The sequence below is a fragment of the Cyanidioschyzon merolae genome, chromosome 17, assembly GCF_000091205.1.
Source record: "Cyanidioschyzon merolae strain 10D DNA, chromosome 17, complete genome".
NCBI lineage: Eukaryota > Rhodophyta > Bangiophyceae > Cyanidiales > Cyanidiaceae > Cyanidioschyzon > Cyanidioschyzon merolae.
This window is the reverse complement of record NC_010143.1, coordinates 1,052,501-1,065,084: the sequence shown is the minus strand read 5'-3', so window position 1 is coordinate 1,065,084 and position 12,584 is coordinate 1,052,501. Positions and strand designations below refer to the sequence as shown.

Here is a 12,584-nt window from a genome sequence, read left to right as displayed (position 1 = left end):
CGCTCCTGGTACCAATTCGAGTTTTTCTTTGCCTTGTCCTACGGTTGATCGCCCAGTTGTCCTCTAGTACCGTTAGGCTATACATGCGCTAGAAGAATGCCGGATCCACTGGAGGAACGTGAGGCGCTCTGGTACCAACTACAGCGAGCCCAAGTCGCGGCAGCTGACTTGGAATCACACGCTCACTCCTGGACTAGAGACCTCAACTGGGTGCTAATGGAGTCGACGCTGGTACCCGGGGAAGATTCTGGCCCCACACCACCAAGCTTGGTCGTTACCCTGACTGCCGCACGACTGATGGTATCGAGGGAACGAGCACGAGAAGTGGCGAGGAGGCTGGCACGACAGCCGCCCTTCGAAAGAGCCGCAACCGAGCCGTTCCCGCCTGTTTCAACGCCGTCAAGTACAGGAACGCTGACTGAAGATCAGGTCACGTGGTTAGAGAACCGGTATTTGCGATTCGTAAGGGCCACACTGGGCACGCTCTGGCTTCTGCTTGAGCACGCCGCAGACTCGGACTCCGCACTCGCTTTGGCCGCCCGCCAAGCACTGCACCGGCTCGAGCTGGGCAACGTCATCGAGTTGTTGGGACGGCGTGCAGTTGAGGGGATTCATGGACGATACGGTGTTCAGCTCGAGCGAGCCTGGCACTTGGAGTGTCTCTTGCGTTTCGCCCTGATGCCGTCGTCGCTGCTCGGGACGGAAGCAGCTGCCCAGCTGGATGTGCTCTGGGACTCTATTCTTGAGAGACTTTTTGTTGCACTCAATGCACGTTGGTTTCTCATCGATGATCGAACGGCTTCGGGGTTGGCGGTTTGTATCGTAGCGGTGTTGCTTTGCCGGATGCATTCCAGCGGCACGCGCTACCGTTGGGCACACCCGGTGGTGGTGGTCAGCACCACCGAGGAGCTACTTGAATCGCTCAGTCTGGAGGCTTCCACAGAGCCATCGCTTCCAAACGCTGATCGATATCATCGGTCGGGCACGCTGACCCGTCTGCTGGCGTTTTTGTGTGTTCTCGCCCAGACCTGTGTGGCTTCAAGCGAGCGCTTCGCAGGCGCCCCAGACGGTGATGCACGGCAGCGGGGTATCGATTCCGAGGCAGAAACACCTGCAATGGAGGCATTTATCCGCGATGATTTGCTCGAGTTGGCGCTGGCTGCCGTCCAGGAATTACTGGATGGACCACTTGCCGCAAGTGCACCTGCTTGGCGACATCGGCTTGCGACCTGTAACACGGATCCTGCATGGGCGTTATGGCAGGCACAACAAAGCCTGCTGCAGGCAAGGACGGTGCCGGTGCGCGTCCTGGTGTGGTCGACGCCTAACCCTGTACTCCTGGAGCACACTGTCGATGCCATGGCGGTGTGTCTCCAGCAGTCCAAGCAGCTATCGCGCTCGTTTTGGAAGGCGGTTTGGTTCGGCGCCACAGACACAGCAACAGCACACATGGGTGACGCTCCCTATTGGGAGCGTTCTGCGACAGCGGCTCGCTTTTGGCGAGAACTCTGCATGCTGCTCCCGCTGACAGCAACCTACGTGTTTCGAGTGGCTGCATCAGCGATTCAGGAGCCTCTTGGGGCCTTTTTGGCGTTTCAATTTTTTCAACAGGAATGTGTAAGCTTCGCAGAGCCTTGGAAAATTGCACCGGCTTATGTGCAAACGATGGATACCCATCCCGCTCGAGATGAGTCTGGACTCGTCGTACACCGACTACAAACGAGCGCTCCGCGACAAGTGCTCGAGACGCCCGGGCTGGTGCTACCACAAGGATCGCAGGGACTCTGGTATGCAGACTTCGATGCAGCGATCTGGAAAGTTCACTGGGACGGTCTGCTGCTCGTTCCCGAGTGTCCAGCGGGACTAGCGCTTTTCCACCGCATCGGATGGGTGTTGTTCTCGTCTTCGGGAGTGATGCAAATGGAGCGCCTGGACTTGCCGTCACCGCAGGCACCAGGCCAGGAGCCAGATGGTACTGATACGCAGCAGCAGCAGCAGCAGCAGCAGCAGCAGTTCCTCGGTGCGCACAAAGCGACGCTGTCCAGTATCCAGGATGCTTGCAACGATACCGCAACCCTCAATAGGTACCTGCAGGACACGCGCGAACAGCTCTGGATATGGCTCGAGACGCACTGGACGCGCCTTCGACGGGTGCTGATGGATTACCGTCAGCACCGTGGCGAGCGTGAGCTGCACACGACGCTAGCGTCTTTGCCAAAGGCGCAGGCCATGGCCACCCTGATGACCATCATCTGCAACAGGTACGCGTCTTCAGGGTCGTCTGCTGTGGAGCAGAAGCTCTTTACGCAGGCGGTGGATCTGCTGAATCCCGCGGCTCCAGTGCCGAAGGACGAGGCTGAAGCGCTTTGGCTTGCCCGAGCCTGGATGCAACTCGCCTTTATTCCGAGTCCATGGCACCATTGGTTGGTAACGTTGCCCGCGGACCTCGAGACAGAGGCGCAACGCTCTCCCGCTACCCTGCTGGAGTCGGTGCAGGTCCGCTATGCGCTGGTCACGCGAGCTCTGGAGAAGAGCCTTCCACCGCGCAAATCTGCTACCAAACGCGAGAGACCAGCAGGAGCGTCGACTTGGAACGGAGCCGGCGGTTATCTGGTGCCGACGGGCTCGAATGCGCCCAGCGCCCTAGAATGGCCTTGGTGGCAGCACCAGACCCTTTTGGATCAACTCTGGATGCATGCCTGGCGAGTTGTCCATACCGTGGATGCTATCCAGACGGAGCTGATGATGCACCACAGTCGAGCAGCGTACGTGCTGCCCAGTGCCGTCACAAACCTGTCCCGTGCGGAGGTGCGGCATGCGTCCGAGTTTACCGCTGCAGCGTTGAGTCTCGTCAACTGCTGTGCTGGGATGTGTCAGGCGGTGCTCTGCTTTCAGCGCACCATGCTGACGGTCCGTTTTTCGCGGACCTGGTCCAGAGAGGCGCTGGTGCGCATTGCTTCCGATGAGGTTTCTCGCGGAGCGGACTTTGCTGGCAGCCAGCACGAACCCGATCATTGGCTACTTCAGGGGCGGCATGCGAAGCACTTGCCCGCGCTGTGGAGGTTCCTGTGGCGCACGCTGCATCCCCAGGCACCGGCGCTTGCACACTTCGAAACAGGGCCTGCCTGTCGAGCACGAACTGAATTGATTGCTCGGGGAATTGCGGCAGATATCTGGGATATCTGGGCCCTGCTACATCTGGGTGTTCGGGAATGCCTAGATGCATCTATTGCGGAAGCAGATGCTCTCTCCGAACTATGGCCAACGACTTGGTGGCCTGATTTCTTTCCACTGGTTCAGCGGGCACTTCAAGTGGATCCCGAACCAGTGTTGTGCTTTCTTTTGGCAGCGTTAGCAGTCGACCAGCCAGTGCTCCTGGACAACCCGAATGCTGCCGCTCTGCTTGTTAGCTGGGGATCTGTTACAGCCCGGGTATCGCAGCAAACCGAAGAGCGAAGCAGCAGCGCTGAGCGGCGCGCTTCAGAGTCGCCTTTCTCGTCACCAGCATCTGGTGTGCTGCGTTCGAGCCGCCTCTGGCAGCTCCTCTGGGATGAATGGCGGTGTTTCATTCCGACGGAGCAGCGAGTGAACTTGACGGAGCTCGCTCCGCTCGGAGCGCTCTTCGTACGCCTTGGACTAGGTCAGGTGTCGACGCCAGAGGTAGAATCCTGGCTGACGATGCTGTTTCGAGATATGTTGATCCCTTGGCGGAAGCGTATTCTCGCCAAAGCACCAGATTCAGTAACCGCGGTAGCAGTCTTTACGACGAGCATCGTGCTCGCGTGTTTCCTCGAACTTGTGAACCGACTTTGGATGCGATCACGACCAACGCAAGGAGTACAGCGCAAACTCGTCGCAGAGGCTGCCCCGAAGTCGTCGGCGATGAACCCAGCGCTCGTTTCTGCGTGGACCGAGCTCATCACCTTGCTCTGCCGTGTACCCACGGACGATATCGAAACGCCCGGGAAAGGTTCCGCAACGTGTTCACCACCGGCAAGCATAGGCGAAACGGAAGAGTCGCAGCGTGTGCTCTGGCCAGAAGGCCAAATCCTCTGGAACAAACACTACAGAAGTGATGTCACAGGGCTCTGGTCAGTGACGACGCTGTTGGTGCTGCAGACGATCCTCAGTCGGGATCTCGACGTCGAGCCGCAAAATCGCCGAAAAGAAGCGCTCGTCCTCCAGAGCCTAGCCACATCCGACCAGCTTTGGATACCGTGGCTGCATCAGACCGTCTTGGCAACCAATTTGGAGCTGCTGTTGTGTGTCGTGGAGGCTCCACAGCCTTCCACGGAGCGTCCCGTGTTGACGTTGCCTGCACAACAGGCTTCATGGAGCGTTTCACTGAAGCGTCTCGAGCAGGTACTGCTTCGTCTGTGTGCGAGCGACACTGGTACCGGACTCGGGGCGATGCGACGCCTGGCATGGACTGAGCTCATCTTTCGCTTGAGTCGCTTGGAAGCAGCAGTTACTGGAGACAACGCGGCGAGTTGCCGAACAACTGGAATCGCTTTCGCAGCCTCTGCTGCACTGGATATGCAGCGAATGCAATCCCACGTTCGAATGCTGTTGCAGACGCTCGAAAGGCAACTGGACCGTCTGGAAGCAAGCGTCATGAGCGAAATGAAAGGCACCGATGATTGGTATCCTGCTGGGATTCAAAGCTGGCGCCTGCTACGCCCGGACGCAGAGACGTCTTCTGTCGAAGTGCTCCTCGAAGTTGGTGTTACGGAACGACTTGTGCTTGCGCTCTGCAAGCAGGTCGTCCACGGAGGCTTGCATCGAGAGGCCGCCTCCACGATATACGCTGCCTCGGAGCTTGCGTACGGCGAAGGGCTCCTGCAGCGTCTGCTGGAGCGGTCGGCTCGTTGGCCATCGCTACAACCTGCAACCGCACTGCTGTGTCAGTTCTGGTTTTCGCCGGCTCGCTTAGATGAAACCGAGTGGGCGAAGCGTTTCCTTCCTGTCGTTTTCAGCGCACTCTGTGCGCCGGTAACCCCGCCAAACAAGCAGACGCATCGTTGGTGGCTTGTCCTGCTGCTGCTCAACTGGGCAGTGCGTTCAGCGCGCTGTGCAGATGTGATCATTCGACAGCAGCAGGGACTCTGGAGCCTGGGACGGCTCTCAAGCGCTCGCATTCATCAACGCTTAACTCCAGATGGTAAGCGACCAACATCGGACTTTATGATGTATCTGATGCTGCTCCGATTGTACGCAGTGCTCCTGCAGCAAGCGCGTGCGCACACGACTGCAGCAACGCAGCAGCGTCTACGGCTCGAGGTGTACGCATTCGTGTCCTCGTTTGAGGGTGCACCGACGCAACTCGCTGCCTTCACCCGTCATTGGTTAGATACAGCGCTTCGGCTGAGTGAGTCAGAGACGCGCCAGGCCTGGTCCACAACCTACGCCTGGCACTGGGCGATGCTGTCTGAATTCTCTGCGATTGCGGGTTTTCTCGAAGCGCTGCTCACTTCGCCACCCGAAGCGGATCTCTTACCAGAACTGGAGTCACAATGGTCTCCAGAATGGCTCCAGCAACGCTATCAACAAGTCGGTTTGAGTCTGGCTGCGGCACTGCGTTGTCTCCGAATGGCACCACGGTGGCTGTCGCTTCCGTTGCCCGACCTGGGCATGTGGACGCATGCTTCGTTGCGCGGTTCACTTGCTGAGTACCCGCTGATGCTATCGAGTTCGATGAAGGATGGAATCGGGGAGCGACACACCCAAACGTCGATCTCGGGCACGCTGACTATCGTCCAGGAGACGCTCGCGGACAAACTGGAGCAAGCGATGGGTCGTCTGATATCGATTGCGCTGCACCTTACGGGTCATTATGGAGTCTGGGCGCCAATGATGACTTGGACGGACCTCGAGACGCCCACTATGGGTCTCGGACTCATGTTGGTGCTGCACTGGCTGCAGGGATTGAACAGCAGCAGCGAAATGCCCCAGCGGCAGCGACGTCGTATTCTCTTGCTCGAAGGGAGTCTGTTGCTATTCCTGAAGCAGCTTGTGCATCATAATGAACATGGAACGTTGCCACTTGGTTTCGCCGAGGAGTGCGGTAAGCGTCTCGCGGGACTCGAGCATCGTCTGCGGAGTCAAGCAGAGGATGTGCTCCCGTCGACGCAGCGGAGCGTGCTTCTGCGTATGTTGCAAGCCGTAGAGACGTTACTGCTCGTTCGAGGGCGCACTCCGGATACCATCAGCTGGAGCAAGATGCTGCTGCGGAAGCAGGAGCTTGCTCACCACGGCCTGCGGTCAGGTTTTGCAGCGTATGCTACGAACAAGAATGATGCATAATCGGTTCGGATACGACCGCGAGAATCCCGCAGCATCCGCATGTACGAAGCGCGCGCCACATTGCGAGAGCGGTCCATTGCCGAGCTATCCATGGTTATTGGTGCCTTCACAATGACCTGGGGCATCATCGCAGCTTCATTTGAGAGAAGCGCTCACAGACTTGGATTCGCAGCCAATGGATACCGGGTGGATGGAATTAGCTCCCGTGTCGTCGCATTTAGGTGAAAACTGGACGATGATTCCCTCCAGAGCTTTCACGCGGAGATAGTCGTTTGTGGGCGAGAGAGCCTGCCTCATTCTGCCACTATCAACCAGAGATGCTATCACTGCTGACGCCAAGGTATTGTTATGGAAGGCCTGCCAATCTGCGTGCGATTAGATGTCGCGTCGCATCCGGTGAAACACAGTACGAGTTTGTTCCCTGGTTGAATCAGCGCAGGTCTACTGTTTGTTGTCGGTGCCTCCGAATCGACATGGAATCGCCAATGTGCTGCAGTCGAGGTTTACTGTTTAGAGCGAAAACATTCAGTCGCGTAGAAACGGACGCAAATGCGTAAGCGCACTCGTATCGATGCATCCATTGGCAGCGTCGTATGTTGCTCTTGTTACGCATCGCGGTAAGCGTCTGGTGAAGCTCAAGCTTCCATGGCAACCAAGTCGCTTTTCCGGTATGCTGGAGCCAGGGCAAAGCAGAGCCATTGACGAGAGTGGTGCACCTGACCAGTTGTAATGCCGGACTCTATTGGCTAGTTGAGGTTTCCGCGCGCCAAATATTATTCCGTACACAGTGAGTCTTTTTCGCCTTTTGCAGTTCCACGACGCCGCCTGCTTGCGTTCGTAAACGATTGCCAAAGGGTCCTGCACTGCAGTTGCCAGCCCGATGACGACGATTCCCAAGGCCAGCATCCGATACCAGCGCTCTGTTGACTTGGCGCTGCGAAAACAAGGCGTCATCAGCCCGACACGAGCGGTCATATTCCAAAATCGTTTTCGCAGCATATCGATACGAGCGCTGGACAGAAGCGGTATCATCACGTGCTTACGTACGACTGGATCCAGTGCTAGCCTCCATGGGCGCGCCATCCGCTTCCCGCTCGACAGCGACGATGCCCACCTGACCCGAATCATTCAGCTTCGCGAGATGTGCTTTGAGTCGCAGCGCATCAGCCACAGTATCAATATAATCCCAGTCTGCGGTATAGTAAACGCCCAAACGATGGAGACCGCGCACATGCACAGCCGATCGAAAGTGACGCTCATAAGCCAGCGGTCCATAATATGTCTGGACAGGATCGCAGATCTCGCAACGATAAACCTGATGAAGCGCAAAAGCACGTCGTAACCAGCCCGGGAAATTCTCGGTTTCCTCCTTGGAAGTCACAGCTGTGGACTTGTTGATCTTGATTCCCGTTGTGTTCGATGCATCTGCGTCTGGTGGTCCAGCTCGGAGGAACCATTGCCCGCTACGCTCCGTTGCGAGGTCTTCGCGTGTCACCTGCTCCACACGATTCGTAAACATCCATTCTGTCAGTGTTTGGACTTGCTGGCGCTCAACGTGTCGAATCGTTCGCAATAAACTGGCCCTGAAAATGCCGCACTCATCATCTGTAACAAGCGATGCGAGATGTTGCTCAAGCGTCTCGATATCGGCCAGGTTGGGGGCAACGCTCTGATCGAGCTCTTGACCGAGCCAAACGTCGACAGGAGTGTTCACGGTATCCACATGTGTGGAGTGCTTCGATGAGGGCATGCTATCGTGATCGGGTCGCTGGTCTGCACTTGCACTTGCGATCCGGAGTATCGCTTTTGTAGGTCGCGGTGTATTCAGCGCCTCTGCTTCTCGCTTGGTCCGGACAATCGAAGGTATTTTTCGCCCAGTGCTCCGCATCCTGTCCCAGTGTGCTGGGGAGAGCCATGGCATGGCGCGCCTCGCAAACTCGACCAAATAGCGGAGGACGTCAAGGAGCCACCCGGCATACGCATTGCGGCAACCCGGGGACAATTTTTGACATGCAGCTTCGAGCGCAGAGGCATCTAAACACTCTGGCGGGAGACACCTGCCATCGAGTCTTCGAAACACAACCAGTGCACGCAGTTCATTGGAACGAGGCAGCGCCTCGAGGATCTCAAGAAAACGAAGATACGGTAACTGGCTCGCTATCAATGGCGGAAGAAGCGAAAGGTACGATCGATAGACTTCTTGTAAGTCTAAACAGAGCCCCGAGACTTCTGCCGAGGTGAAATCCAAGTCCAAGTCCGCTTCCATCAGGGGCAGTTCTTCGACAGTATCACCGAGCAGCGGTGCAGAGAGGGGTGACAGCGGTTCTCGTGCTTTCTGCCTGAGCGTTGCGATCAAACCTTCGTTGGTGCTTGTTGCAGTCACAGCGGGTCGGCTACTCGGAACGACGCTCTGCTGAAGCGAACGGAGGCTAGTAACGCACGCTGCAGTGCTTTTGGAAGCCAAGTGCCGACTCCAGCGCCGAGCCAGCCGGGTAAGGACGATACGGCGGGCATTCCACCAGGGCGCCCACTCACCACGCTCTACGCGGACACGCGCAAGTTCAGCCGCCTCTAAGAGTCTCACTAGGGTGCACCACTCACTTGCTAGCTGCTCAAACTCGTTCAATGCTGAATCCAAAGCGGTGAGCGCGTTCATCCCGACACGCAGCAGCTCCCACGAAGGTTTCCACAGTACCGAACGGCAACTGCTGCATCCGTTTGCTTGCCTTTGTCTCTGAAAACGCTACGCTGCCGTTCCCGGTGAAAGACGACGACCGAATCGCCAAGGAGCACGCACCTGCTGATTCGTAACTTGTGCAACGGCGAGATCAGGAGAGCACGTCTCGTTCCTTCGTATGAAAGCGCAGTCACTGCTTTTGCTTCACCAGTTGCATAGGTTCAGGGACCCAGGCAAGCAGCCAAGAAGCAGCAGAAAGACTGGTTACCCTTCGAAACTTCGCAACGCGCTACAACCTGGAGCCCATACAGTTGAAAGCCTTACCCGTCACGCGTGCATAGCGCCGCTTGTCGTACGCAAGCGCCTGCACTTATGCCTATACTTTTACCATAGTTGTGTTCGCATGAAATCGAAAGGGTTCAGTTTACGAAATGGTATGCTGGTCCTAAAATTTGTGACTCTCTCTATTGTGATGAACAACAGTTTTTGTGGGATTTTCTGAGAAGGATTCCTATGGCTCGCACTCGTAACACCGGCTTTCAATGCATGTGTCTCTCTTTTGTCTCAGGTTTCATGTTCAGCGGTCGAAGAATGATGATGATGATGATCGTCGCAACGTTCCAGTCTCAATGACGGTGCTTCCGGCTGTCGCTTCTGTCTTTGATGCACGGATGCGTGTCATGGACGACGTTTTGCAGACCATTTTCTTCTTCTTTTTACGTAGCATTGGTGCGCACTTCGCAGCGGCGACACTTGATGACGGTGAGGTTTTCTCATCTATCCAACGAACCTCCTCGTCTTCCGAGGACTACCCTGCGATGCATGAACGCTTGCTTCACCGCTCGGGAAATGTTCTAGAGGGCTAATCAAAATCCCGTCGATGCCAAATTCCGCTTCCGTTCCCAGTGCCATACTCTAGGATTTAGGGCTTCTTCTGGGCAATTCACCCCCCGAGTGTACTATCCGCTGCATGTACAAGCGAATGCCCCTCCATTCGATAGAATATTCATGGAATGCGATGTTGTTCAGGAGGGAACACGTACCGCACGCTGTACTCAGACCAGCGAAGGAGTTGAAAAGTTCCGATCCGTTTACACTCCCTTCGTGCACAGCGATGACACACTCGTTGCTACAAGCCATCGCTAAGATGACTGGGGTCCGGGTCCGAGACCCTTTTTCAACGTAAACAGGAGCCATGGGAGCCTCTCGGAGCGTATCCCATGAGCGGTTCAATGCTGCTGCGTCGATAACCGCAAAAAGAGGAATATATGTCTTTCGAAAGGAATAGATTACTTGGCGTGACAAGTTATGTGAAATTTCGGTACGAGCTTTCAAAGAAGATGCCAAGAAACGATTCTGAGTATTTGTCGTCGTCATCCATGCAGCGCGTATCGCTGCACCCGTGCGTTTCCATGAAACAGCAAGACACAAAACTCGGAGCATGCGCGATTCGAGCACGCTATACGTAAAAGAAACTGACAAGAATCCAGGATTGTGCGTCTGATTCCGAACATGTAATTGGTTACTTGACGAGCCCTTGTTCAATATCGTTGCGAATCAACTTGATTCCGATGACGTATCGAATTCCAGCTCCAAAGTATTGAAGGAGCCGCCCCGCAAACACGACCGGACATCTTACATGATGGATCAAGCTGTAAAACCTTATTGTCGCACTTTGGATGTTGACGCCATGCATCTAAACCGAGTGTAGAGAAATTCCGACGGGCATAACCATATCGAGGAGTTCAGAAGATACCAGTTGCACCTGAAACGAATCGTGGCATCGATGAACTATATTATCCATATTTCTCCCTAAACATCCTATCCAAGGCGATCGTGCGTTTTGCGGCAGCCGCCTGGCTGATGCCCGCTGCACCCACACCACCCCAGCACCTGGTGACAGCGCCTCGCCGACTGCTGCAAGACGGCAACCGAGGCTTAAAGGGAAGCGTTTCTGCCTCTGTAGCGTTCGTGTCTGCTTTAGGAGCTCTCTGGTGTCGGGGAACTCGCTGCAACAGCGATGATGCAAGGAAGGATCGGTTTCTCTTTTTGCCCCAACTGGCAGCAGGGAGTGAATGAGGCAGTAGCACTTCGGTGCGCCAGGAGAGCGCTCCCCACAGACCACCGCAGCACGCTCTGCAACCGAGGAACACTGCGTCACAAGCGACGGTGCTATGGAGTGCTGCCAGTCAAAAGAGGAGCTGCACGGCGTCTTCTCTGGTGCTCGTCGAGCTCTGAAAGTGCGTACGAGGACTCTGCCCAGTCGCTGCGGAAGGGTGCAGAGGTAGCGCGCACGTCGCCTGCTCACGCCGCATCAGGCAGCGTAACACCAGCAAAGCCGAGTTCGGCCTCAAATTCCATCTGGCAACCGGACTATTCGACGGAGCGACCGGACTGGGCGCCAGCGTGGCTACCAGCCTTTGTGTATCGGATGCCTGCGTTGGTACAAGTTGTTGTCGTTCTGGCGTTTTACGCTTTTCACCTGCTCGTGTTGTCGCGTCACTCGTGGGCACCTCCGGGAGCGTTCCAGCCGCTGCTGCGGAAGATTGTGCTTGCTGCTCCACATACGGCGTCGTTCGCGGATCCTCTGGATAAACCGAACGCCAAGGCAGCTGCAGAGGCGCTGGAGGCAATTGCCTCCGGCAAGGAACCGGTCACAGTCGGATACGACTCCATAGCGGGTCTTGTTTTGATCCTCGTCATCCTCTGGTTCCGTTGGATGGCCCGAAAGCGAAACCCTCAGCGATACACCGTTTTGCCGCCACTGATCCGTCCAATGCCGAGCCGCGGCCTCCCGTGGGAGCTCCCCAAGACCGCCCGGTCCAAGATCGGCATGACAACGCTGATGCTGCTCGGTGCCTACCTGCTCTCTGGATACGGTGCCGTTGTATGTGAGCAGGTATTATTGTTTTTGAGCGTAATAGGATTACCATTGACGGTGCCGACATTGCGTGCGTTGAAAGTGCTGCTAGGGCACCTGATGTGGGTATTCATGGGCGTCAAGATTCTCGGCAATAACCTGAAGCCTTTCTTTCCTCCTCGTGGAAAATGGATGAGAGCACGGGTGCACTCGAACTGGTGCTGGTGGGCAATTGGCGTCTACTATGTTAGCAGCCTGCTCTTCAATATCGCTGACTTTGTGAACCAGTTTATCGTTCCACAGAACATTCTCAACGAAGAGAGCGTCGTCAGCAAATTGATTCACCCCGAGAACCAAGACGGTATCGCGATGGCAATTGGATCTATTGGCCCATGTATAACAGCACCGGTTTTCGAGGAAGTTCTCTACAGAGGTTACTTGCTTCCAGCAATCGCCTGTTTCATGCCAGTATGGCTGGCTATACCAGTGAGCAGCGTGCTATTTGCTGCGCACCACCTGAACCTCGGCGGTATGCTGCCGCTCTCGGTCCTCGGCTGGGCCTGGGCGTATACTTACGTGATGAGCGGCAATCTGTTTGTTTGCGCATTCACGCATGGTCTGTGGAATTCGCGGGTGTTTTTGAGCTCCTTATTGGGATTCGATTAGAGGAACATCGTCGACGCTTTGCTTCACTGGAGACGCGTTTGCGCCAGCCGAATAGTCCTCCGCAGCGTCTTGTCAGCG

The 12,584-nt window shown here is 56.2% G+C and overlaps 3 protein-coding genes across 3 annotated transcripts, besides 1 other annotated feature; 2 read left to right on the top strand and 1 right to left on the bottom strand.

Annotated features, from left to right (window-relative positions):
- Nucleotides 1–96: 96 nt before the first annotated feature.
- CYME_CMQ407C (hypothetical protein) lies at nt 97–6,303 on the top strand (the record flags this gene model as incomplete). The annotated part of the gene is made up of 1 exon (XM_005538229.1): nt 97–6,303. One exon carries the CDS (start codon nt 97–99, stop codon nt 6,301–6,303), a length of 6,207 nt encoding a protein of 2,068 aa, XP_005538286.1.
- A 1,039-nt stretch (nt 6,304–7,342) lies between these two features.
- CYME_CMQ406C (similar to splicing factor 3a, subunit 3) lies at nt 7,343–8,959 on the bottom strand (the record flags this gene model as incomplete). Its single annotated transcript, XM_005538228.1, has 1 exon — nt 7,343–8,959. One exon carries the CDS (start codon nt 8,957–8,959, stop codon nt 7,343–7,345), a length of 1,617 nt encoding a protein of 538 aa, XP_005538285.1.
- Nucleotides 8,960–11,000: 2,041 nt separating this feature from the next.
- Nucleotides 11,001–12,506, top strand: CYME_CMQ405C (unknown protease; the record flags this gene model as incomplete). The annotated part of the gene is made up of 1 exon (XM_005538227.1): nt 11,001–12,506. The coding sequence occupies one exon, from the start codon at nt 11,001–11,003 to the stop codon at nt 12,504–12,506; it is 1,506 nt and encodes a 501-aa protein (XP_005538284.1).
- Nucleotides 11,449–12,584: part of a sequence feature (possible transcribed region) that runs on past the window's edge.